The sequence below is a fragment of the Lutra lutra genome, chromosome 6, assembly GCF_902655055.1.
Source record: "Lutra lutra chromosome 6, mLutLut1.2, whole genome shotgun sequence".
Classification (NCBI taxonomy): domain Eukaryota; kingdom Metazoa; phylum Chordata; class Mammalia; order Carnivora; family Mustelidae; genus Lutra; species Lutra lutra.
The window spans coordinates 68183873-68211055 of record NC_062283.1 but is presented as its reverse complement, the minus strand read 5'-3'; the positions used below and the strand labels follow the sequence as shown (position 1 = coordinate 68211055).

The 27183-nt window shown below is 44.5% G+C and overlaps 1 protein-coding gene across 2 annotated transcripts in view; it reads left to right on the top strand.

The window, feature by feature from the left end:
• The window catches only part of TBC1D22B (TBC1 domain family member 22B), a 77844-nt gene that overhangs the window by 9339 nt on the left and 41322 nt on the right, over nt 1–27183 (top strand). The window contains exons 2-8 of one of the 2 annotated variants that reach the window (XM_047734385.1): nt 6000–6056; nt 15293–15600; nt 19968–20147; nt 20683–20753; nt 22148–22276; nt 23494–23559; nt 27056–27170. In XM_047734385.1, coding sequence (XP_047590341.1) covers nt 6000–6056; nt 15293–15600; nt 19968–20147; nt 20683–20753; nt 22148–22276; nt 23494–23559; nt 27056–27170 — 926 coding nt within the window. The remainder of the gene's footprint in view (nt 1–5999; nt 6057–15292; nt 15601–19967; nt 20148–20682; nt 20754–22147; nt 22277–23493; nt 23560–27055; nt 27171–27183) is intronic. The other variant, XM_047734386.1, reaches the window with a different exon arrangement.

The window sequence follows — 27183 nt, the reverse complement described above, 5'->3', positions numbered from 1 at the left end:
TTACTTGCAGGTGGTAATACCCTTTTAAAAGAGAGAATCTAAGGACCCTCTCTTTTTTTTCTGACTATTCACCTAACCAGTCTGTTGAAATCTTCCTGCAGAGTTTATCCTCTGATCTTTATATTTTGCTACAAAGAGGCTTGTAGACTTGGAGAGCTCAAGTGTTGTCATCTTAAGAGTATTTGCAAACATTAAAATACAAATCAGTGACCCTTGTAAAAAAGTTTTTACTTTCATTGCAGTTAGTTAACAGTGTTATATTAGTTTCAGGTGTACAATATAGTCATTCAACACTTCCACACATCACCTGGTGCGTGTCACATCAATGCATGCCTTAATCCCCATCATCTCTTTAACTCATCCCCCCCACCCCCGTAACCATCAGTTCTCTATAATTAAGAATCTGTTTTTTTTGGTTTGTCTCTTTCTCTTTACCCCTCTTTTTTCATTTGTTTCTTAAATTCCACATATGAGTGAAGTCATACGGTGTTTTCCTCTCTCAGACTGACTTAATTTGCTCAGCATTATACTGTCTGGCTCCATCCATGTAGTTGCCAATGGCAAGATTTCATTCTTTTTTATGTCTAAGTAATAATCCATGGTATATATGTACCACATCATCTTTATCCATTCATCAACTGATGGTACTTGGGTTGCTTCCATGTCTTGGCTATTATAAATAATGCTGCTGTAGGGACGCCTGGGTGGCTCAGTTGGTTAAGCAGCTGCCTTCGGCTCAGGTCATGATCCCAGCGTCCTGGGATCGAGTCCCACATCGGGCTCCTTGCTTGGCAGCGAGCCTGCTTCTCCCTCTGCCTCTGCCTGCCACTCTGTCTGCCTGTGCTCACTCTCGCTTCTCTCTTTATGACAAATAAATAAATAAAATCTTTAAAAAAAAATAATGCTGCTGTAAACATAGAGGTGCATGTATCCTTTTGAATCAGTGTTTTTGTATTCTTTGGGTAAATACCCAGTGGTACCATTGCTGAATCATCGGGTAGTTTTATTTTTAACTTTTTTTACAAAAGTTTTTATTTATTGTTTTTAGTAATCTCTATGCCCAATGTGGAGCTTGAACTCACGACTCCAAAATCAAGAGTCTCATGCTCTTCCTACTGAGTTAGCCAGGTGCCCCTGTTAACTTTTTGAGGAAACTCCAGACTGTTTTCCAGTGGTTGTGCCAGTTTGCGCCCCAACAACAGTGCATCGGTGTTCCTTTTTCTATACATCCTCATCAACATCTGTTGTTTCTTGTGTTGTTGATTTTATTTCGTTTTATTATTTTTATGTTTTTCAAGATTTATTTACTTATTTGAGGGGGGAAGCAGAGGGAGAGGGAGAGAGAATCTCAAACGGACTTCACACTGAGCATGGAGCCTGATGTGGGGCTCAGTCCCAGGACCCTGAGATCACAACCTGAGCTGAAACCAAGAGTCAGACACTCAACTGACTGAGCCACCCAGGTGGTCCTTGTGTTGTTGATTTTAGTCATTCTGACTGGTAAGAGGAGATATCTCGTTGTAGTTTTTATTTGCATTCCCCTGATGATAAGTGATGTTGGGCATCTTTTCATGTGTCTGTTGGCCATCTGTGTGTCTTCTTTGAAGAAATGTCCGTGCCTGTCTTCTGACCATTTTTAAGTTAGATTATTTGGTTTTGGGGGGTTAAGTTTTAGAAGTTTTTTTTTTTTTTTTAAGATTTTATTTATTTATTGGACAGAGAGAGAGAGATCACAAGTAGGCAGAGAGGCAGGCAGAGAGAGAGGAGGAAGCAGGCTCCCCGCTGAGCAGAGAGCCCGATGCGGGGCTCGATCCCAGCACCCTGGGATCATGATCTGAGCTGAAGGCAGAGGCTTTAACCTACTGAGCCACCCAGGCGCCCCAGAAGTTTTTTTATATATCTTAGATACCAGCCCTTTATCAGATATGTCATTTGCAAATATCTTCTTTCATCCGTACGTTGCCTTTAGTTTTCTTGATTGTTCCCTTCCCTGTGCAGAAGCTGTTGATTGTGATGAAGTCCCAGTAGTGTATTTTTGCTTTTGTTTCCCTCGTCTCAGGGGACATATCTAGGAAGAAGTTGCTATAGCTGATGTCAGAGTTCTGTGTTCTCTTCTAGGATTTTTATGGTTTCAGGTCTCCCATTTAGGTCTTTAATCCATCTGGAATTTATTTCTGTGTATGGTATAAGAAAGTAGTCTAGTTTCTTTCTTTTGCACGTTGCCGTCCAGTTTTCCCAACACTGTCTGCTGAGGAGACTGTCCTTTTCCCATTGGGTGTTCTTTCTTGCTTTGTCAAAGATTAAGTGACCATGGAATTGTTGTGACTTTATTTCTGGGTTTTCTGTTCCACCCATCTATGCCTTTTGGGTTTGTGTTTTCATTTTTGTTTTGTTTCAGCTTTCTTTCTGTAAGTCAGACTCTCCCATTATTCTTTGATCTCTCTTATTTTCTTTCTCCTTTTCCTCTGCCTACACTACTCTGTAAACTGTTTAAACATGTTAAAGTTGTATTTATTTAATCTCTGTAGTAGTGTGTGTAATGGTTTGTTTACAAATTACTGAATAACCTTTTGGAAAAGTTTGGGGAGTTAGAGATTCTTAATTGCTAAAAAGGTCATATCCATATGGTCATATGGTCAAATCCATAAAGAGTGTACATAAGAACATTCTCACTGGAATTTTAGTAGAAATCAAAATGAAAATGATTGAATTGGCTGCATTTTTACTTAACAGCAACTTTAGGATCACACCTGTTATGTCAAACAAAGTACTTGGTAACCTTGTTCTACTTTCTAAGTGTTGGGTAAAGAGTAAATTACCAAATGGGAGGGAGGAGGAAAGCCAACATTTCTTGGACACTGAGAGTGTACCAGGCAGCATTCTGATGTTTGCAAATCTGTCTCATTACCTGCTACTGTTACCACCTGTCCGGAATTGGCTAAAGGGCTTTTTACCCATTGTCTCATATAAACCTCCCAGTCCTCTTAAGATCACTTTTTAAAAAAAAAATTTTTTTTTAATTTAAAAATTTTATTTATTTGACAGAGATCACAACTAGGCAGAGTGGCAGGGAGGACCCTGAGATCATGACCTGAGCCGAAGACAGAGGCTTAACCCACTGAGCCACCCAGGTGTCTCCTTAAGATCGCTTTATTTGTATCTTAAAAAGGTGGTTACCTGTACATGATACTAATTCGTAAAGGCACAAAAAAGTGCTTAGTAAAACTCATCTCTCTGCTGCCACGTCCTGTAGTCCTCCAGTTCCTCTTCCAAAACCTTGCCACTGGTGTCTTGTGTATTTGCTCAGAGATACTCTAAGCGTATGTAAGTATGTGGATATGTTTTATTGTAATGGTTTTCCACAAAAATGGTGACATGCTATGCATACAGCTCTGCATCTTTTATTAGTGTTTTAGAGTTTGTTTCATGTCAGTGGGTATAGAACAGGCCTCATCCTTTAACAGATACACCATAATTAACCAGTCCCCTCTTAGTAACAATCCTTTTTCTTTTAATAGGCAAGTTCGGCCCTTTTTGATTTATTGGAATGACTGATACATTTGATTGTAGTTCTGTTTTTAATATTTTCTTTAAAAGAAAAATCTTGGGGCACCTGGATGTCTCAGGCAGTTAAACGTCTGCCTTTGGCTTAGGTCATGATCCCAGGGTCCTGGGATCGAGCCCCACATCGGGCTCTCTGCTCAGTGCAGAGCCTGCTTCTCCCTCTCCCTCTGCCTGCTGTTCTGCCTACTTATGTTCTCTCTCTATCTCTCTGTCAAATAAATAAATAAAATCTTAAAAAAAAATAAATGAATGAATGAATGAATGAAAAATTTTTACCGTGGGGACTGTACTTGCTTTGGGAGGTGGGTGTGCATGTGTCTATACTGATAATTGGGGAAATTTGTGTTTTTATTCTAGTGATTGCATCGGTAAGTATAATTTTATACCATATTTCTTGAGACATCTGTTGACTGCTTACCATGATCAAGGATGAAATTAATATATTTCCTGCCCTTTCCTCCCCCTGCTTTTAGTTGATTATATTATTTCTCTTAGTTTTGTCTTATATCCTAAAACACACTTATGCCTCTATCACTTGAGCATTCAGCTTTTTAAAAATTTTTTTTATTTAAATTCAATTTAATTAACATATAGTGTATTATTAGCTTCAGAGGTGGAATTCGGTGATTCGTCATTTGCATATGACATCCAGTGCTCATTACCTCACATGCCCTCCCTCATGCCCATCACCCAGTTGCCCTATCCCTCCACTCACCTCCCTTAAGCTATCAGCTTTAAGTAGCTTTTGAGCTTTGTCAGTGAAAGCTGAGGAAATCAACATACTTATTCATTCTGTCCTATGTCTCATTTCACCTTTGCCAATTACATTGTTTTTACATTCTCTAACCATAAAGCCTCAAATTTAAGAGTTAGTTGTCAGACAAAATCTGCTCAATGCTCTGCACCAGTCCTTTTATTGTAGTTTTTCCACTTAGCTCATTGTTCATTTAAGTTTTCCTTCTAGCAGTTTCTTTAGGAAGGAGTCAAGGAAACCCTTCTTCCTGAGTTCTTACGTGTTGCAACATATTTTTCTGTCACCTTTGTATTTGAGCAACAGTTTGGCTGGATATGGATATTGTATCCTCTAGTCACTCTTTTTTTTATTATTATTACTGTGACCTATCACATGGAACAACCATGCAGTATGTATGTAACTTGATGAATAATCACAGAGGGGGCACCCCAGAAGCACACTTGTGTCTGTTCTCAATCACATGTCTCTCCTTCCCTCCAAAATAATCACATCCTTTTATGTTAATTGTTTCTTGCTTTATGATGTTACTACTATGGGTGCATCCCTAGATGACAGAAATCCTATTGCCGGTTTTTGAAGTGTATATAAGTAGAATCATACAGTATTTACTCTTGTACTATTTGCGTGTTTTGCTCAACATGACATTTGGGAGATTCATGCACATTACGACTTGCAGCCCGACTTCATATGTTTACGCTGCTGTATAATATTTGATGATACGAACATATTATGGTTTATTTTCTCTTGGACACTTGGGTTATTTCTCGCTTTATGACAAAAGGAACTCTGATGCTATAAATAGTTTTATATATGCCTCTTGACACACACATATATGTATTTCTCTTAAGATACAGATTTGAGGGCAGCCCTCTCAGCCTCCCTCCCTCTTTGGGAGCCTTGCACTATCACTTTACTATCGTTATTGAACTTGTTTTGCTGCCCACCAAAAAAAAGGTATAGATTTGAGAATGAAAATACTGGGCCTCAGGGCATGCATATTTCATTCTTCCTGGATATGGCCAAACTGTTTTTGGAAGTGAGTTATATCACCTAATACCCCCACCAGCCATGAGTGAGAGTCACTTGGGTCACCCTTCCCTTGGTATCTAGTGTTGCTTCACTGTCTTTTAGTCCAAGTGAGCCTTTGGGGTAGGTGATGCTCCCATGTCACAGATGAGAAAACAGGGTCAAAGTGGTCATGTAACTTAGTGCCAGTTTACAGAGGTGGTGGGTGCTGGAGCTGGCATTCAAACTATGCTCTCCCTAGCTCCAAAGCCTGTTACCTTTCCATGCTGCCTTCTTTACAGATAGAACTTCCAGTGGTCAGGTGTGTAAGGTGCTGAGGCCCCAGCAGAAGATGAACATTCTCTAGAGAGTTGATTGATTGATTTTTTTTTTTAAGTTTATTTAGGTAAGCAATCTGTGCATCCAATGTGGGGGTTGAATTCACGACCCTGAGATCAAGAGTCGCATGCTTTACTGATGAGCCAGCCAGGTGCACCCTGAGACTTTTTTTTTTTTTTTTTTTTTTTGTAAAGGTTGCTATCCTTTGGCATGGATCTAGTTGTTCTTGGAGGTAACCTGTTTCTCAAAGTCCCTTCCAAATTTGTGACGCAGATGGTATTTACCCAACATGTTTAGCTTCCTGACAACTTGCTGCTTTCTTTTTTCTTGCTTTCAGCATCCAGCCCGTGTATGGAGCACAGCACCCACCTCTGGATCCTCGGCTCACCAAAAAGTAAGTCAAGATATTTTTCCATGCAGGCATATACTTCTTTTAAAACTCCTGAACCTTCCCGTGCTTTTTTGCAATGACAGTTTCTGCTTTGATCTTTTCTAGCTTCTCCCCTGCTCTGTTTTGGATCAGAACAGAAGCAATCTTCTTACCTCTAAACAGTCTATTACTAAGTGGGAAACTAATTCACATCAGAGATTTTGTTTACCTACATCGGAAGCGGGTATATGGAGGGTTTGGTGTTGGACTCTGTTGTGGTGGAAGGATCTTTATTGATTAAATATGGTCCCCAAATTGGACGATTGATGACCTTCTTCTGGTTTCTGGGGTTCATTGCTTCTGAATATGTGTAGGTCTGCCACCTTTTCCTTACATTTTATGAGAACGAGGGCAAACAGAATATAACTGGAAGGCTGGCATTCTTCAGGTCCTCTTTTTCTCTGACACCCTCAAAGAAACCTGGCCATACAGTAGAGTCAAAAGCTCCCTGGGGGTTATTTCTCTAGTAAAATTCTAATGAATTATTTTCAAACACAGTAGAAATGCTGGTTAAGTCCAAGATGTGTGGGTGTGTATTCCTACCCCCAATTATCACTTTATCACTCCTTTCTCTCATGGGCCATCATTCAGCCACAGTGAATTTAAATGAGGAGATGGGTTGTCTTCTCAGATTTTCTAAGAATTTTGGGTTCTATCTCTGAGTATGCTAATCTTAGAGACTTATTTCTAGGAAAGTTTAGTTTGTAGCAAAAACTGGGTGATTTGAGAGGTATAGGAGACCTAGGTTTTCATCCTTCTGGGGCCTGTGTAATAATATCTACCCTTTCTCCCTTCCCAGTCAAGGAAGGAGTAAAGATTATATTAAAATACTTTGGGGGTGCCTGAGTGGCTTAGTGGGTTAAGCCTCTGCCTTCGGCTCAGGTCATGGTCTCAGGATCCTGGGATTGAGCCCTGCAATAGGCTCTCTGCTCAGCGGGGAGCCTGCTTCCCCCTCTCTGTCTGCCTGCCTCTCTGTCTACTTGTAATCTCTCTCTCTGTCAAATGAATAAAAATAAATAAAATAAAATACTTTGAATACCCACAAAAATACTGTGCTGATGTACATTAGCAGTATTTTAATATTTAAAAAAGTAACAGCGGAATATGTGGTGAACTTTCTGTAATTCTGTCAACTTTTTAAAATTTTTTAATTTTTAAAAATTTTTATTTAAAAATTTTTATTTTTATTTATTTATTTGACAGAGAGAGAGATCACAAGTAGGCATAGAGGCAGGCAGAGAGAGAGAGGGAAGCAGGCTCCCTGCTGAGCAGAGAGCCTGATGTGGGGCTTGATCCCAGGACCCTGAGATCATGACCTGAACCAAAGGCAGAGGCTTAACCCACTGAGCCACCCAGGCGCCCCCCAAACTCATTCTTTTTGCAATTTAGCCAGTGTGTGGAAGGTACGGTCCTCTGAATTACTGTGGAAGTGTGACTGTTGTTATTTTCTGTAATGCACAGTTTTTATACCAGAAATCACTAGACTATAAGCTCTTTGAGGGCAGGGACTTTGTTTTATTTGCCACTCTGCCGTTAGTACCTAGAACAGCATGTGGCACCGAGTAGGCACTGAGTAAACATTTCTGGAATGAAGGAGTGAAATCACTGCATTTACTTAGTCCATGGGCTTTACTTCAGTGCCTCTAGTTCATACCTTGCTATTCTTGGGGGCGGGGTAGGGGAGCATGTTTTCTGTGACATTCCCATTAAGTGGAATGGATCCTGTTTCTTGGTTTTACCAGTAATAGACTATCTAGTCTGTTGGCCAAAGAAGCAGGTATGACTCAACAGTCTCCCTGCCCCCGCTGCTTCTTGCTCAAGAACCATAATTTTATTCAGCTATTGAGAAATATGCTCTACATACGTAGAGTAGGTATCCATATTAGTTGAAGCCTTCTATAATAATTTCTTGGTAATCCCAGTGACTGGCCTACTGTGGGCTCATCTCATTGGTTCTGGCCAGTGAGATATAAAAGAAAGTCTCCTGAAGGAAGGTACTGGGAAGGATTTTCTTGTTTGACCAGAAAGATCATTTTGTGAAGAGAGCCTTTTCTTATCTCCACTCATGTTTCCTGCTTTCCAGTGTGGTAGTGGGAAAATGAGATGCTGAAAGCTTCAGCAGCTACCTTGTAACCTGAGGGACTGCCAAGAGACCCGCAGAGACACCTGCCCGAGTGTCCTGACATCACGGTCTTGACAATTTCAGCATTGTAGTTGAGTGTTCTGTTCCTTGTAGCCAGTTCTGTTCATGTCCAGGATTTGTTGATTGGTAATAGATCCATTCCAGCGTATTTTATAATGGGCTTTGATAAATACATAGCTAACCTAGAAATCAGTCTGTCCTCTCACACATAAGACAGCAGAGCGTACTGTCCGGTTTTATGTTCGTGTCAGAGTCACCACACCATGTGCGCATCTGTTACTGGGTGAGTTTTCCCTGATTCTCTGTTGAGGCCAGGTCTTGAGGAATATTGCCATATCCCAGACTACCAAGACACATTTTCTCCACTTTTGTTTTCCCACCTATTAGTTATATAAAACCACCAGTGTTCTCCCTGATCATTCAACAGAGTTGCAATCAGACTTTCAATAGAAGTAATCACTTAGCTCTGTGATTCGGGAGGAATGTAACTGTCACTGAATAAATTGCTTCCCCTTTTCATGCACACGGAGGTCTGTTATTAGTGCCCTGCAACATGGGACAGCATCTAGGTCTGCACGGACCATTTTACAATTCCAGATTGTTACTATAAAACATTTATCGCCCTTATTTTAGTACCTTTGTTGGGACATTTTTATTACTTTCTCCGCTACATGATTATCATTCCACTTCAGACTGCCATTAATTACTGTGTGGTTAATCCCCATCACAGCGGAAGCCTTTATGCTGGCTCTTCAATCACCTAAACTGCACAAGCCAAGCACACCGTTCCTTGTCTGGATATAGTGACTTCAATTTGCCAAATTATTGCCATTAATGATCAGATTGCCTGCAGTAATTTTTACAGCCAAAATAAAACTAGTCTTACTGCAGAGTGGCCCCATTGGCCACTTGATGGTATGACAAGCTTCTAAATTTATTGTTTTCTGAATTGATGCTAGAATATGATAGGTCCTAGTTCCGAGTTACAAAACTAGTTCACAGGAAGCCATGCTAGTTATTGCGATGACTGGGTTGATTTGTATGTTACTGAATACCCCCCACTTGCTTCACTCTCCTTACCAGCGTCAGACATTATTTTTCTAAATAAATTCGTATCCTGTTTCTATTAAGCAAGCAACCCTATCAGCAAAACAGTGTAGTATCCATCAAATTACAGAGTGATTGATCCTTTGTTTCCTAACCAGTAGGACCTGCAGCCATTCTTGCTCAAAATATCCTCTGGGGTTTGTGTTCCCACTTAACAAGTTACCATTCACCAAACAACTTAAGTTTCTCTCAGATGTGCTATTTGTTACATTTTTCTGAGTTTCAGGGTCATGTGCCCTTCTTGAGTCTCATTTTCTTCACCACCTTCTAGCTCCATGGTCTTGGGCAATTACGACCTCTCTGATCTTTAGTTTCCCCATCTATAAAATAGGAATAATAAGACTCATGTCAGAGATCTTGTGAGGATTAAATGAGGTCTTTGCGAAAGTACCTTTAATTTTTAATTTTTTTTTAGATTTTATCTTTATATAATCTCTACACCCAACATGGGACTTAAGCTTATGTCCCTGAGATCAAGACTTGCACACTCCACTGACTGAGCCAGCCAGGTGCCCTCAAAAGTGCTTTTTATTATTTTTTTTTAATTTTTAAAAAGATTTTATTTATTTATTTCACAGACAGAGATCACAAGTAGGCAGAGAGGCAGACAGAGAGAGAGGGAAGCAGGCTCCCTGCTGAACAGAGAGCCTGATGCAGGGCTTGATCCCAGGACCCTGGGATCATGACCCAAGCCGAAGGCAGAGGCTTAACCCACTGAGCCACCCAGGCGCCCCTATTTTTCTTTTTAATTTTCTTTTTTTATATTTTAAAAGATTTTATTTATTTATTGGACAGAGAGATAGGGAGAGAGCACAATAAGCAGAGCAGCAGGCAGAGGGAGAGAGAGAATCAGGCTCTTTGCTGAGCAGGGAACCCAGTGTAGGGCTCGATTCCAGGACCCTGGAATCATGACCTGAGCTGAAGGCAGCTGCTTAACCAACTGAGCCACCCAGGCACCCCTCAAAAGTGCTTTTTGAACGATAATTTGGCATTCAATTTTAAGGAGGTGTAATGAAGGTCTCTGTGAGAGGCTAACTGGGTTGTAAGTTTAATATAGATCTGTTTAAACTATCTTGGCTAAACTTTAAGCCACCCTAATGGTGCCTTGGGTTCGTTATAAATTTTGGGGGACCTTGTTAAAATGAGGCAGCCTCTTATCCAAAGTTACCCTCAGCCAGCATTACCTGGATTGGTTTTCTGGTTGTGACTCCTGATATCAAAAGGGAAGAGAGAGACTTCTCCAAGGACCGTATTCTTGGATGTGGCTTCTTCCCATTCTGACCACCAACATACTCAGCCTGTTCTGTGCACACAGGAGGTGATTACTACAAGATGAGAACATTGGGACTCTCAGCTGTGCACACTTGGGAAATTAAAGCTGTGGTGTTATGTGCTCAGTTCCCTTGACAACAACTCTACCCAGGCCACAGAGCTTACTAGACTTCTTTTTCTAGGCGGATTAGTTAAAAAGAGTATATGCAGGCTCCCAGGTCAGGTAGACCTAGATTTGCTTATAACCTCAGTAAGCCACAGTTTCCTTATCTGCAAATGGAAATAGTAATGATAATAATAGTACTTCATAGCCTTACGAATGAGCTTTCATCAGAAAATGGGTGTATATAGTAGCACAGAACCTGGCACCCAGTAAATAGCCAATACATGTTAACTTTTGGGTACGTGTAAATTTATATTATCTCCTCCAGAGAGAACAGAATTAATAAACATGAAAACACTTCAGCCTCATTGTTGCTGGTCTGTAGACTTTTTTGCTTTCTCTCAGTGGCAACCTAGGTACCTTTTCACTTTGACATGCCTCTTTGGTTCTGTGAGTGGTTCTCACCAACCTTCTGTCCTCAGACTCCTACCCCTTTAGGAACCCCCTCCCCCACGAAGCCCTCTTCCTGAGGACAGAGCTGACTTTTTTAACTGGTTGGTTGAGTTTTGGGCTTTGTGGAATAGGTATCCCTAAAATGATTTCTCAAAATGGTCTGCTTGGAATTTCCGTTTTTTCTGTCACAGGGAATGACATTCTTTCCTCCTTTCTTTGCTCTGTAGTGTGTTGCAGTATGTCCTTCCAATTTCTATTTGCAAAAGTCTTCATCTGAGGAAATTCCAATTCTTAATCTTAATAGTTGACTTATACTGAATCTTCATCTGCTTCAAAAAATATAATGAAGTACTTGAAATGCATAAAAAGGTGTAAAGAAAAATATAACACACCCTTATGTACGCACCACTCAGATGATTTATACTCTTCATTCGTATAGAAAGCCCAATGCTCCCACGGCCATCTCTTGGTGTGGAGTTTTAACCCAGGCCAGAGTGTGCAAGTGCTTCAGCCGGTGTTCATTCAGTATCCAGCCAGTTCTTTTGCCAGAGTTAAAATTCAGCTTCTTGATTTAATGGCTTATTTTAAAAATCCTCAAAATATCAAAAGAGTATTTAGGATGGGTGCCTGGCTGGCTCAGTCATTAAAGCATGCAACTCTTGATCTTGGGGTGGTGAGTTCAAGCCCCATGTTGGGCGTGGAGCCTACTTAAAAGGCGGGGGGCATCCAAGTGGCTCAGTCAGTTAGACATCTGATCTTGATTTCGGCTCAGGTCATGATCTCGGGTTTTGGGATCAAGCCCTGTGACGGGCTCCACGTTCAGCAAAGAGTCTGCTTGAGTTCTCTCTACCCCTCTCCCAACCTGCGCCCTGCAACAGGCACATGTGCATGCTCTTGCTGTCTCAAAAAAAATAATAGTTACAAGCATACAGATACAAATAAAATAAAAAAGCAAGAGACAGTATTTAGGAAACAGCCAGGAAAAAACAGTAGTGAACCTTGGTATCCATACCACTCCATATCACTCTGTTGGGTTCATGATGTGCAATTTTGAGGTAAACATTGCCTCCAAAGAGGAAAACAACAATAATCATAGACTCCTATGCAGTTTTTTATTGATGCACATCTGCCTGTTTGTTGTTCTCCTTTTTTTAAGATTTTATTTATTTATTGGACAGAGAGAGTGCATAAGCAGGGGAAGTAGAAGGCAGAGGGAGAGGGAGGAGCAGGTTCCTTGCTGAGCAGGAAGCCTGTCCTGATGGGGACTGCATCCCGGGACCCTGGGATCATAAGCTGACCCAAAGGCAGATGCTTAACCAACTGAGCCAGCCAGGCGACCCCTGCCTATTTGTTCTTGACAGGGGACCTTCTGGGGTGTGTACTGCAGGCAGTGGGTCCTGCATCCCCCTCGACAAAGGAGAAGCGGGCACGATGACAAGTCCTTAACATATAGCCTCACCAGGTCCACAGAGGAGTAATTTGCCTTTTCTGGCTCACAGATGGATTTTTGACAGCATATATTCACAATGTGTTGCTCTAGTTTTATTTTCTTTGATTTGAACTCTTGTTAATTTCTCATTGTCCATTCAGTAAGTTTATAAGTACCCTTACTTTAGGGATTGCTGAAATCCAACAATCTTATCCACTGATAAATAAAAATATTATGCTCACTGTAGGAAACACGAATAATTCAGAGGCCTATAAAAATGAAATCAAATATCACCTATAATTCCACAGCCTAGTGATAAGCACTGTTAACATTTTGATCTATTATCTTACTGGTCTTTTCTATGCAGGTACTTTTTTCTTAATACAGAGATTATAAAAATATTTTTTGTGGTTCCAATTTTCACTTTATTGAGATCATTTTCTAGTGTTATTAAATAGCCTGTAAGATGTGCTTTTCAGGGGCATTATAACATTTCATCTGGTGGCTGAACTGTGATTTATTTCATCATTTCCAATTTCTAGATGTTTATGTTGTTTTCGGTCTTTAACCAAAATAAGTAACACCATGATAAACTGCCTTAAAGCCTCTTTGACCCTCTGGTTTTTTGTTAGTATCAGAGATTACAAACCGTTTTAGGGCTTATGGTATGGTATATTGCCACGTTGTCTTCCAAAAGGCTGTACAGTGTAGCCTACTTGTAATCTCTGTCTGTCAAATAAATAAATAAAATCTTTAAAAAAAAAAAAAAAGAAAGAAATGTCCCAACCAGCATCAACTCTTGGTTTTAGGTAGTGATCTCAGGGTCAGGAGATCAAGCCCTGAGTTGGGCTCTGGGTCAGCATGGAGTCTGCTTAAGATTCTCTCTCCCTCTCCCTCTGCCCCTTTCCCTACATGCGCCTATGTGCACGTGCGCACTCTTTCTCTCTAAAATAAATAAATCTTTTAAAAGAAGAAGAAATGTGCCAGCCATTTAGTCCCCTGGATCGAGAATAAGAGCCTGCAGATGTTAATGGGGAGACATAAAGAGGAAAAGGTCAGAAAAGTAGTAACGGTCTGCGTAACTCTTAGAACTAGGCTCTCTTTCAACAGTGAGCTAATGTGGTATTTCCCAAACTTTAGTTATGCACATATTTATAGTTTTTCTGCCACAGTCTGTACTGTTTTTTACCAAATGGATTTAAAAGAATGAACTCTTTAAAAAACTCAATTAGAGGGGCGCCTGGGTGGCTCAGTGGGTTAAGCCGCTGCCTTCGGCTCAGGTCATGATCTCAGGGTCCTGGGATCGAGTCCCACATCGGGCTCTCTGCTCAGCAGGAAGCCTGCTTCCCTCTCTCTCTCTCTCTGCCTGCCTCTCCGTCTACTTGTGATCTCTCTCTGTCAAATAAATAAATAAAATCTTAAAAAAAAAAAAACTCAATTAGATTTATATTTCATTATTTTTTTAAGGATTTTATCTTTAAGTAATCACTACACCCAGTGTGGGGCTTGAACTCACAACCCGGAGATGAAGAGTCACTTGACTCACTAAATGTGCCAGCCAGGTGTCCCAGATTTGTATTTTAAAGTAAACCCTATCACTTTTATAAATTAGAATTAGAGAGCCAGTTATCACTTGCCAAAAATGGAAAGTAACTTTAGAAAAATAAACACAGTAAAAAACAAAACAATCTTTTTTTTTTTTTGGGTCAGAACACAAGCAGGGGGAGCAGCAGGCAGAGGGGGAAGCAGGCTCCCTGCTGAGCAAGGAGCCTGATGCAGGACTTGATCCCAGGACCCTGGGATCGTGACCTGAGCTGAAGGCAGACCCTTAACTGACTGAGCCACCCAGCCACCCCAAAACAATCTTATTAATAAAATTCTAAGCTATTTGAGGTTGCTTATAAATGTGGACCCTGAGGCTGCCCTCTCTTTGTTAAAAAATAGTCTTCAAGACTGAGTAGCCCCAAATGAGACCATCTCCTCTAGGCTAGCAGAAGGGCTTTAACAGAATAAAAAAGGAACAGCTCGTTCATTCTGGAGCTCAGTGTTTAGTGCTGCATATGGACCTACCTAAAATTATCTCTGGTTCTGCCAGTGGTTTCTTTTCTACTCTAAGCAATAGTTCAGGTTATGTTGCCATAAGAGATTAACTCTGGAATCTCAGTGGATTGACACAACCAAGGTTTCTTCCTTGCTCATGCTACGTGTCGCAAGTGGAGGAGTGAGGGAGGGGGGCAGACCCTGCTCCTTGCAGCCACTCTGTTTCCCAGGTGAGGGAGGCACCACCCTCTGCCCCCCACCTCCAGCCGGTCACCACGGTAGAAGAAGGCTTACAGAGAGAACTCACACTTTTCTTGTCTGCTTCGGCTTGGCAGGGATTACCTCACTTCTCACCTCAGCGCTCTGGCTGGAACTAGTCATCTGGCCCCCCCTCAGTTGGAGGGGGCTGGCAATCGTAGGGGAGCACATGGGATATTTGGTGAGCATTGCATCTTTGCTGCATCTGCCTCTGGAGCATAGTGCTGGTCCAGACGCATCTAGGTGAGGAGTGGGTACGAGTGTTTTTTTTGTTTGAGAAAGGAAAAGACTGTGTACGAGGTAGTTTGTTATACTGTTAATATTAAGCAAGTGAAGGTGGTCACATGTGTCCTGTGTCCGATCATTCCTTGGTGACGATGTCTCCTTTCTTAAAGCTTCATCAAAGAACGCTCCAAAGTCAACGCAGTTCCGTTGAAGAATAAGAAGGCCTCCAGCTTCCATGAGTTTGCCCGGAACACCAGTGATGCTTGGGACATTGGCGATGACGAGGAAGAGGACTTTTCCTCCCCCTCTTTCCAAACTCTAAACTCGAAAGTTGCTCTGGCAACCGCAGCCCAAGTCCTGGAAAACCACAGCAAGCTGAGGGTGAAGCCAGAGCGCTCCCAGTCAACAACATCTGATGTTCCCGCCAGCTACAAGGTCATCAAGTCCAGCAGTGACGCTCAGCTGTCCAGAAATTCCAGTAAGTCCATCCTGCTCCCCTCCAGAGCTTCAGCCTTTTCAGCAGAATGCCTTTGAAATAAACAGATTTTCTTTAGGGCATCACTCAGATCTTTCATTGGCTGATAATCATGAGAGCTTGAGCCCCTTAGACATCAGTGACCTAAGGGGTCATAAGCTGTACTTGCTTCTCCCACTTTGATGGCTCCCTGGGGCTTCAGTTCCCGACTCTCGGAGTTGCCTGCCATTCTCTTCTTCTTTCCCAAACTTCTGCAGTTTGGTTGCTTCACATTGCTGTAGACGTGGTCAGGCTTAAGAATAAACGAACATATGTAAAACTGCCATTGGCCGCAGACGTTTGGCACTGTTGGTTGGCTTCCTCAGCCCTGGGAGCAGTCACTAGCATAGGGCTGACATTTCCCTGTTCCCAAGGGATGGAGCAAGGTGGGCCTGAAGGCTCTGGGTCACAGCTCCCTGCCCATCAGGTTGGGTGGGGTGGGAGAAGACATCCCTCCTGTTTCTTTTTTTCAGCAACTGGTCAAGGTGATGGTGGCTTTATCCGATGTTTGGGGACTGTCACTGTACTCCTTTAAGCATCCATGGCTGTATGTAATGTTGCCCTAAGGGGTTTTGTGGAAGCCAGTCATTCTGAGCTTGGAGAGGGAAGTGTCATCATTCCAGTGAAAGTTAGAACAGCTGGCAGGTAAAGGGTGAAAAGGAAGCAGAGGAACGGCAGAGCCCTGGAGTGTGTCTGACTTGTGTTCTAAGGGAACAACTTCTGCAGTTTCAGAATAAGCACATGGTCATGATATTAAGCCGTAATGCCCTTAAAATTATTCCATAGCCACTTTCCATCACTGACCTGGGCCCCAGGTTGAACCTTCAGGGCCATGCCCACATGGGTGTTCACGGTTAGCTGATGGAGGCGCATAGCTGTAGGCTCTTGGAAGTGTCTTTGTGCTGTGACTGAGGGTTTCCAAGGGTCCCAGTGTGAGGAAGGCCCCGCCACAGCCTCCAGTGAAGGTGCTGCGCATGTGCAGCCGGGACCGTCCAAAACATTCCTTTTATGGTCCCTCCTGTGAGCCTCATCCATTAGTCTGATACCAGAGGGACACCTAGGTGGCTCAATCGACTAAGCAGTTTCCTTCACCTCCGATCTTGATGCCAGGGGCCTGATCGAGTCCCGCATCAGGCTCCCTGCTCAGTGGGGATCCTGCTGCTTTCTCTCCCTCTGCCTGCTGCTCCCTCTGCTTGTCTTCTCTCTGTCAAATAAATACATAAAAATCTTTAAAAAAAATCTGTGCTATCAGAAGTGCGCATTGCTCTCAGCTCTGCAGTGTGTGGTGCACGTTTTCTAGGCCCCGTGTGACACGAGGCACCCCAGCCGAATACCCTGTGGCAGGCATTTCCGTCAACCCTCTAGTTGTGTGTGTTCCTCATTTAATTCTTGTTGTGGCTACTGCTTTTTAGGGCCCAGACAGTTAAAGAATATGGAACAGCCATGGAAGGACAGTCAGAATTTTTTTTTTTTATTTTTTTTTATAATTTTTTTTTAATTTTTTCAGCATAACAGTATTCATTATTTTTGCACCACACCCAGTGCTCCATGCAATCCGTGCCCTCTACAATACCCACCACCTGGTGCCCCCAACCTCCCACCCCCCACCCCTTCAAAATTCTCAGATCGTTTTTCAGAGTCCATAGTCTCTCATGGTTCACCTCCCCTTCCAATTTCCCTCAACTCCCTTCTCCTCTCCATCTCCCCTTGTCCTCCATGCTATTTGTTATGCTCCACAAATAAGTGAAACCATATGATAATTGACTCTCTCTGCTTGGACTTATTTCACTCAGCATAATCTCTTCCAGTCCCGTCCATGTTGCTACAAAACTTGGGTATTCATCCTTTCTTTTTTCTTTTTTTTTTTTTCTTTTTTTTTTTTTTTTTACAGCTTTATAAACATATATTTTTACCCCAGGGGTACAGGTCTGCGAATCGCCAGGTTTACACACTTCACAGCACTCACCATAGCACATACCCTCCCCAATATCCATAACCCCATCCCCTCTCCCAACCCCCTCCCCCCATCAACACTCAGTTTGTTTTGTGAGATTAAGAGTCACTTATGGTTTGTCTCCCTCCCAATCCCATCTTGTTTCATTTACTCTTCTCCTACCCCCTCGACCCCCCATGTTGCATCTCCTCTCCCTCATATCAGGGAGATCATATGATAGTTGTCTTTCTCCGATTGACTTATTTCGCTAAGCATGATACCCTCTAGTTCCATCCACGTCGTCGCAAATGGCAAGATTTCATTTCTTTTGATGGCTGCATAGTATTCCATTGTGTATATATACCACATCTTCTTTATCCATTCGTCTGTAGATGGACATCTAGGTTCTTTCCATAGTTTGGCTATTGTAGACATTGCTGCTATAAACATTCGGGTGCACGTGCCCCTTCGGATCACTACGTTTGTATCTTTAGGGTAAATACCCAGCAGTGCAATTGCTGGGTCATAGGGTAGTTCTATTTTCAACATTTTGAGGAACCTCCATGCTGTTTTCCAGAGTGGTTGCACCAGCCTGCATTCCCACCAACAGTGTAGGAGGGTTCCCCTTTCTCCGCATCCTCGCCAGCATCTGTCATTTCCTGACTTGTTAATTTTAGCCATTCTGACTGGTGTGAGGTGATATCTCATGGTGGTTTTGATTTGTATTTCCCTGATGCCGAGTGATATGGAGCACTTTTTCATGTGTCTGTTGGCCATCTGGATGTCTTCTTTGCAGAAATGTCTGTTCATGTCCTCTGCCCATTTCTTGATTGGATTATTTGTTCTTTGGGTGTTGAGTTTGCTAAGTTCTTTATAGATTTTGGACACTAGCCCTTTATCTGATATGTCATTTGCAAATATCTTCTCCCATTCTGTCAGTTGTCTTTTGGTTTTGTTCACTGTTTCCTTTGCTGTGCAAAAGCTTTTGATCTTGATAAAATCCCAAAAGTTCATTTTTGCCCTTGCTTCCCTTGCCTTTGGTGATGTTCCTAGGAAGATGTTGCTGCGGCTGAGGTCGAAGAGGTTGCTGCCTGTGTTCTCCTCGAGGATTTTGATGGATTCCTTTCTCACATTGAGATCCTTCATCCATTTTGAGTCTATTTTCGTGTGTGGTGTAAGGAAATGATCCAATTTCATTTTTCTGCATGTGGCTGTCCAATTTTCCCAACACCATTTATTGAAGAGGCTGTCTTTTTTTCCATTGGACATTCTTTCCTGCTTTGTCGAAGATGAGTTGACCATAGAGTCGAGGGTCCATTTCTGGGCTCTCTATTCTGTTCCATTGATCTATGTGTCTGTTTTTGTGCCAGTACCATGCCGTCTTGATGATGACAGCTTTGTAATAGAGCTTGAAGTCCGGAATTGTGAGGACAGTCAGAATTTAAAACGAAAACACTGAGTTTTCTTTGGGGTAGTAAAATAAATAAGGGTTTTTGGAGGCACACAGACCTAAAGTGGCATCTCAGGTCTCACTAGCAAATCACCATTCACCCCTCTGAGTTGTAGTTTCTTCCTCCATAAAGGAGTGCCAGTTCTCTACCGTGTGTTGTGAGAATCCAACGAGAGAGCCCAGGTAAATGTGACCCGCCCGATGTCTTATACATAGTGAGGATTCAGTCAGTGTCAGTCCTGTACCACTAGGTTAGAAATGTCTAGAACCAGACGTATGGTTCTACTCGAGTCTGTGCTCCTGTTCCTTCAGTCACATCCCAGCAGGCTTAAAACCTGGTTCCTCTGGGTGGGAAATGTGGGAGCACAGAGGAACTTTAGCCTCCCCAGACAGAATTGCCTTGGGACAGAGCTTCTCACCTGGTGTTCGGGGCACGTGGGTGGGCCGAGAACAGTTTAGAGTTGTGCCACCCCTCCTGTTCCTCTCAGCCCTTGGGGCTCCCGCGTGGGGGTTGGGGTTTCAGGCCAGCAGCCACCTGTTTTTATCACACATGCTTTCCTGTGTCATCATTTCTCATGTGCTCTGTGATGTGGAAAGGGAAGGCAAACATGGCCTCAGGCTGTGCTCCCCCCAAATGCAACATTAGGCATGAAGGAACATTCTAAGTTGAGGTAGAAAGAAAACATTTGCTTGCCCTCTAGAGTGGCCACAAAAGTGCTCAGAGTTGCTCTGGCATCCAGAGTCTCTGACAGCATGGAAGGTGCCTCGGTAGGGGGTGATTGACAACCCGGCCCATCCTCCCTCCTTTGGGTGTCCAGCTGCCCCTCAGTAGGCACCTTCGGGCGGCACAGACACGGTTTTGGCAGAGGGCCTGGTGCCCAGCCGCCAGCGTAAGGCTCGTCTGTGTCCATCCTCACATGCCACCCGGTCTCTCTCTCACTATCGCAGGTGATACATGCCTGAGAAGCCCACTGCACAAACAGCAGTCCCTCCCTCTCCGACCCATCATTCCCCTGGTTGCCCGCATCTCGGACCAGAACGCGTCTGGGGCGCCCCCGATGACTGTTCGGGAGAAAACCCGCCTAGAAAAATTTCGGCAGCTTCTCTCCAGCCACAACACTGACTTAGGTGAGTCCCTGGGCACCCCCTGGGCGAGGTAGGAGCTCCTGGTGACTGGAACTCTTCCAGAGAGACCTGGAAGCTATTGCTCTTTATTCTTCCTTCTTTTACTTTTCCAGCATCTCCTGATCTGGTGCCCATTGCAGTGACATGCAGGTATTAAGTCAGAAGTATGTTCCTAGGAATTAGGGACCAAATTAGGTGGGACTTGATTCTGTGGCCCGTAGACCATAGTGCAACTCTCCTGGCTTTGGTCTCCCCTTCCTCAAGGCGATTCGGACTGAAATCCACACTCACTGGGCTTCCTTTTCCCCTCTAAGTCTGACCTCCGAGCTGACCGCTTCACCACTGCGGAGCCGTGTCTTGGCCACTGTGCTGCTCAGGGCTGCTGTTGGGGGCTTTTTCCCTGTGCTTGTCAGTAGCCGCTGGTGCTGGTGGCGGCGGTCTTTCTGGAATGGTGGGCTGAGTCAGGCAGTGCCGGCTGAGGTTCGTTTTAGGGCCCTGTGGGAGGAGCACATCCAACACAGCTGTTCTCTGTTTGCAGATGAACTGAGGAAGTGTAGCTGGCCAGGGGTTCCCAGGGAGGTTCGACCTGTAACCTGGAGACTCCTGTCGGTGAGTTCTACCCACTGTGTAGAGAAGCGTGAGCCTCACACAGCCCTTCTTACCTGCTGAGGTTAGTCTGGACACATTCATCTTACTGCATAGACTCCTCTGGTCCCACTGGGTACGGCAGATCTGTGGGACTGTCGTCTTTTTTCTGTGCGTGGAGAAATGCACTCTCGCAAGCTTATTCACACACGTATAGAAGAGCACAGCTTTTCCCTGTAGTCACAATCTCACGTTCTCAACACCAGGGAGAAAGAGTGTAGTGACCTGGGGATCCCAGCACGTGTTTGGGCCAGCTCCCATGTTCCCTGGAGTTCCCTGCTCTTCCAGCAGGGATAACCGGAGCAGTGGAGAGCCGCTCTGCAGTCGTGGGGTTGAGAAGTGGACCTCCCGCAGAAGCCTGCACTAGTCCCGCTTTTACTAAGGACAGAGCACTGGGCCAGCCCCTGGGGTAGGGACGCTAGGATTTCCTGAGCCGGTCACATTCGCTCATTCATTAGTCAGGAATGGTTAAGGGCCTGCTGTTTGCCAGGCGTGGTGCCAGCTGCTGTGTGGATACGAGGACATGAATAAAACACTGTCCCTGCTCTCCAGGCATTGGCCATGGGATGTAGGACCTAAATGTCCTCGAGAGGAAGGGCCACTCTCCTGAGCCTTGCCTCCTCCCGCTCCTGTAGCCGTGTTACCACTGCCTGGGCCACCTCCAGGAGGGGCAGATGCTGTGAAGAGGAGGTTTGGTGAGAACAGAAGGGGAGCAGGAGATGCAAGAATGGAGAGTAGGGTCTAGACCGGGATGAGGAGGGAAGTTGGCCCGGAGCTTTGGCGAGGCAGGAGGCCGCTGCTAGGAGCTCTGTGTCTGTGGGTTGTCACTGCTGTGTCACAGATTCTGTTCAGCTTCCTTAGCTGGGAATTCTGACTGTTACCATGAAAAAGGTTATGTGACTGGCACAGACGTCCACGGCACGCTACCAAGGTGCGTCACAGAGGGGGCCGTATTGCTGGGATTCTCGGACCTGTTACCTTGCACACATGCAGCCCTCAGTGGCCCCAACTTGGGTCCAGTTCCCTCCTGTTGACCTACATCCATTGTTCAGCTGCGCCAATTCTGGGAGCTCTCGAGTACTCGCCAGCAGAATGTGCTGCACACGTGGCGCAGGGCCATGGGGGTAACTAACCCTGGGAAGGCTGGCCTTGTTTCATCTGCCCACATGCGGGGCTCGTTGAAGGAGGAGAGGGCAAGCACTGGGTGGCCAGACCCAGGAAGGGAGGACTCTTGACCTCTTGGCAGTTGTCCTTCCATTCCTTCGACAGTTTCCAAGCCACTCCTCAGGCTAAGATAAAAAATTAAAGATTCATGCAACCAGCGTGTGTCCCCATCTGACCAGCAGTCCTGTCTGTAGGGCTATCTCCCCGCAAACACTGAGAGGAGGAAGCTGACCCTGCAGCGGAAGCGGGAGGAATATTTTGGCTTCATTGAGCAGTATTATGACTCTCGAAATGAGGAACATCACCAGGATACCTACCGACAGGTACAGTCATCACCTTTTTTGGTTACGAGTCATAATTTTCGGGTGTGTCTCCTAGGAGTACTGTTGGAGTGCGGGATTTCCAAGTCTGCAGACTCTGGTGTGCTCATTAGAAATTACCTTTATCCCCAGAGCTGCTTCCCCTCTTTCTAATGAGTAGCTCTGATTTTAGCCATTTTGAATAGATTTTTCTTTTTTTGGCACTAATCACTGGCAGTGCTTCTCAAACTTTATTGTGCATACAAATCACCTAGGACCTTGATAAAAACCCACCCAAGGATCATGGTAAAACACAGATTCTGATTCACTGGGTCTAGGGTGCGACCTTCACTGTGAACAAACTCTCAGATGCTGCCAAGGCGGTTGGTCCTCAGATTGCAGATAGTAAGGGTCTTGGGGCGCGGAGTGGAAGATGAGCTCGCTCAGAAGTAGTCCAGGCCCTCTGGACTGTGTGACGTCAGTATGTCCTTCTGGCAGTGGCGGCGCCTTCTCAGGCCCCCGTCTCTCCGTCTGTCTGCAGGACTAGCTCAGCAGGGAGTGCTCCCTCACCCTCATAGTGGTCCCCACAGCCTGCCAAAAGAGGAGGGAAGGAAAGTGGGGGGGAAGGCCGGGTGCTGGCAACTGTCCTCAGCAGGCCTCAGGAACTGAAGCAGCCTCAGTTGCCACTGACACAGTGCTTGGGGTCGTTAGACTGGGTGCAGAGAAATCCTGAAGCAGAAATCGACCATAGTGACCTCTTTGGTGACAGAAGTGAGGACGTTCAGTGCCAGTTACTGAAGGCCAGCTTCCTCGGGCTCCCCGTCCTGGCTTATTAGCACAGCCATCAGAGCCCTTCCAGTCCTTGGTGACTTTTGATGAGTAAGATTCTGAAGGAGGGGTCCCCCTTTCGATCACACCTGTTGAGTACGTGCCAGCCCAGAGTGAAACAGACTCCAGAGCACCAGGAAAAAGCGGCTGATCCTCTTAGGTTGTGAAGCCTATTGCTAGTTGATGGTTTATTCGGGGAGGTTTCCTCACTCTCAATAAGCTATTGCTCTCATGGGAATGTATTCCAGAAGGACAGGTGGGCTTCACTAGACTTTTTTGGTGGGTCTGTCAGTGCTTTCTCAATGTAAAGTGTGGGCTCACTCTTACTCGCTCGATTCCCTGTTCTGAAGAAAATAACTTCTCAAAAGAACAAACCGGCATTTGTGTTTTTAGACCTGACTTCTCTTTTTCAGATTCACATTGACATTCCAAGGACGAATCCGCTCATTCCGTTGTTCCAGCAGCCACTTGTACAGGAGGTGAGGGAAGCACTTAATGTTCTGGGCCCTTCTCCCCCTGTAACTCCCGCGGCCCCTGTTCTGCACGGCTCTGTCCTAGCCCTTCCCCCAGCCGCAATTTGCAACCAATTGTGGTAGTGCCTTGTGTCCAGATATGGAGCTGTGGTCCTTGCAGGGCACGTTCTTGGGCTGTCTCGCCGGCTCTTCTTAACAAACCCAGGGGCCAGGTGGAGCTTTGGGAAGTGGAGGGACTTACCCAGAGTCTTACAGCTCCCTGGTAACAGAATGAGACTTGAACTCGCACATTAGAATTCCGAGCCCTGTGTTTGCTTTACTTTATCAGGCGGGGGTGCGTGGGTCTTTATTGTGGTAAGTATACATAACATGAAAGGTGCCATTTTAACCATTTTCAAGGGCACAGTTTCAATGCCATTAAGTACATTCACACTTGGACAACCATCACCACCACCCATCATGAGGATTTCTTTCCATCTTCCCAACCTGAAACTCTACACCTATTAAACAGTAATTCTTCATTCCCCAGCGACTACCATCCTACGTTCTGCCTCTGTGAATTTGAATATTTCGGGGACTTCAAATAAGTAGGATCATATAATGTTTGTCCCTGTGTTACTGGCTTATTTCACTTGGCATAAGATCTTAAAGGTTCATCTGTGCTGTAGCATGTGTCAGAATTTCCTTCCTTTTAAAAGTGAATAATATTCCTTGTGTGGGTACAACACATGTTGTTAATCCATTCGTCTATCCATAGACAGTTGGATTGCTTCCCCCTTTTGGGTATTGTGAATAATGCTGCCGTGAACATGCGTGTCCACACACCTGTTTGAGTGCCTGGTTTAAATCCTTTCGGGTATTTGAAATCCATCAGGAAGTTGAATTAGTAGTGATATCGGAAGACCTAACAGATTAGTGAAGCACAGGGAAGGTCTCAGTGGGACTATTATTTTTTGACCCAAGCAGTAATTATAACTTCCTTGAGATTAGAGATTTCCTTAACAGCTTCGCAGTAGCTAGGACACTGGGTGTAAGTGCTCTCTGAAATGAACTCTGTTTTCACTTACCCTCATATAGAGAGGGATGGTGATAATATGGCTCAAGATAATAGTCTCTTTGACTTTAGGTTATATTCATAATTTTACTGGTGGGACCCCTCATGACTTACCAATAGCATAAAGAAGATTTTGAAGGTGACACCATTATTTTACCTCCAGATTCAGCTCAGGGGAAGCTAAAAAGCTACTGAGGATCCTTTCATGTCTTCCATTGTTCCCCACAGCTGAGCCTGGCTCATTCCACACTTTTATTTATTTATTTGTTTCTTTTCATTCCACACTTTTAATTTGGAGATGTTCAACTACTTCTCTTTTACCTGTGCGTACTTACTGTAAACTTGGAGACAGGGAAAGTAGTTTGTTTGAAATACGCTTCCTAGTAGTGGAACATGAATACAAAGACGAAAACTCAAAGTATATTCTTTCCATTTTTTCTTGAATCATCTTTCCATCTAGCAGGCTATAGTCAAAGAGTATGACTTAATTCGTGAAATGCCAGCCAAGGAGCAGAGAACTAACACTGAATATCGAAAGACTTGCTTTGCATATCTGAAAGATACTTGAGAATTGACTATAGCAAGTCAGAATTACCCACACAAGTACAAGAGGTACACAAAAAACCTTTAGGGATTATCCTCTTCCCTCCTCTCTGCAAGGCAGGATTATCTCAGGCTGTCTGTCTGTAATGAAGAGTCCCTGGTCTCCCTGGTAACCAGGCCTGGTGCTCTTCAGTTTCCTTGTCTTCGGCCTTTTCACTTGTACGTGTCTGCCCTGTCCCATTCTTACTGGAGAGGGATTCTCACACATCTCCTGTCTGTGAACCGCTAGCTTCCATGTACTTGGCCACTGTTAAAACCAGTCAGATGGGATTTGTGTATTCACAAGGAACTGAGTAGAAGCCCTGGGGAGTTCTTCAGACCTAACAGAGACGCCTGGACAGACAAAGGCCACAGGGCAGGGCCTCCTTTAGATCTTCCTGAACATGGTAGGTCCAGTTTGAAATTCTATTTCAAGGAAGGGAGGAAAGAATTTAAAAGGGCCTCCATTGGCATGTTGGGCCTCACACAGATGAGGATGCCACACCCTTCCCTGGGCCCCAGAGAGCCAGTGGGCAACTCTAGTGGAGGCAGAGAGGCCAGCTCAGTTCCAGGCAGGGCTTGGTTCTCACTGCCTGTAAGGGCAGGAGTGTTGACAGTGGGTGTGTTTCTCAGCTCCCTCTGCCAGCTAGAAGATAGATGCAACATGGGGGCTGGGAAACAGCCTTTACTGTGTCTCTAGATTCTCCACTTCTCTCCTACCCTGGCTCACCAACCCTAAAACCATACAAGCATTTCCTTGCTATTGTTCTCCCTGGGAGAGACGGGGGGTTCTCCCTTGCACCTGAACTCAGAGAAGGCCCTCTGCAGTCTGCCCCCAGAGCCCATGTGCTGTGGAGGCCCACTTATCTCTCTTGCCCCCCGCTTGCGGTCACCGTCAGCTCTGCCATCCCTCTGCTGTGGCTCCCAGAGACATGAGGCAGCCCAATCAAAGCCAGTGTAAAGAATGTATTGAAGAATGTATTGAACTGGGGAGTTGTAGTCACCAGGATGAAGTCAGGAGACAAGTAGCATCAGAGAAGAAGGGGTGTGGGGCACTGAGAGAGCCTAATGAAGGTAGAGGGAGTGTAGCTGAATGGGGCAGGGCCAGACTCTGAAAAGGGACCTGAAAGATCTTTTTTTTCTCCCCACTGTAGGTTCTGGTCTCCTGTGGCTAATATACTTAACCCCAGCAGCTTTCCCATGGAGGCCCAGGCTGATTTCTCTGTTTGCAAGTTCCCAGCTGTAGGATTAGGTTATTTGACTTCCTGTCCCCAGTGAATGTCTGGGTTGCATCCTGATACACTAAGTGACTTCCAGCATTGATGGTCTGTCACTGGCTCCCAGTCAGGCTGGGCTAGAAGTACATCTAGGCCTACGTTTCTTTCCATCTCAGTGGGGAGAAAGGAGAGTGTGGTGGAGAGGGTGTTTCCTCTCGACATCCTGTGATAATAAAAAAAAGATTTGGAAAAGGTATCAGAACTTAGATGTTCTACCATCTTGCTTCTGGAGATGGAGAACCAGTTATCTACAAATGACAAATGGGAGTGTGGTGGCCTGGTTAGTGCCATCCGTGGCAGACCTTCTCCTCAGTCCTTTGTGTCACTGTCCTGCCTTTTCTCACTTGTAGATCACAGTGACTGCCTACTGCAAAGAGAAACAAAAGGCAAGAACGTTCCACCCCTGCTTAAAAACAGCCAGCTTCTTAGAAACTTTCTGCATTTTTGTATACTTGGTTTGTCCCACAGTAGTTCTAGAATTTAATAAAAATTTGGCCTCATCCCTGAGGTACATTGTGAGGTGGGTAAGTGCAGGGAGAGAGTGTATCCCTATGATTTAACAGTCATGTCTTCTTTCTCATTTTCCTAGATCTTCGAAAGAATTCTGTTTATTTGGGCCATCCGACACCCTGCCAGTGGGTATGTCCAGGGAATTAATGACCTGGTCACTCCGTTCTTTGTCGTCTTCCTCTCAGAATATGTGGGTAAGAAGCATGA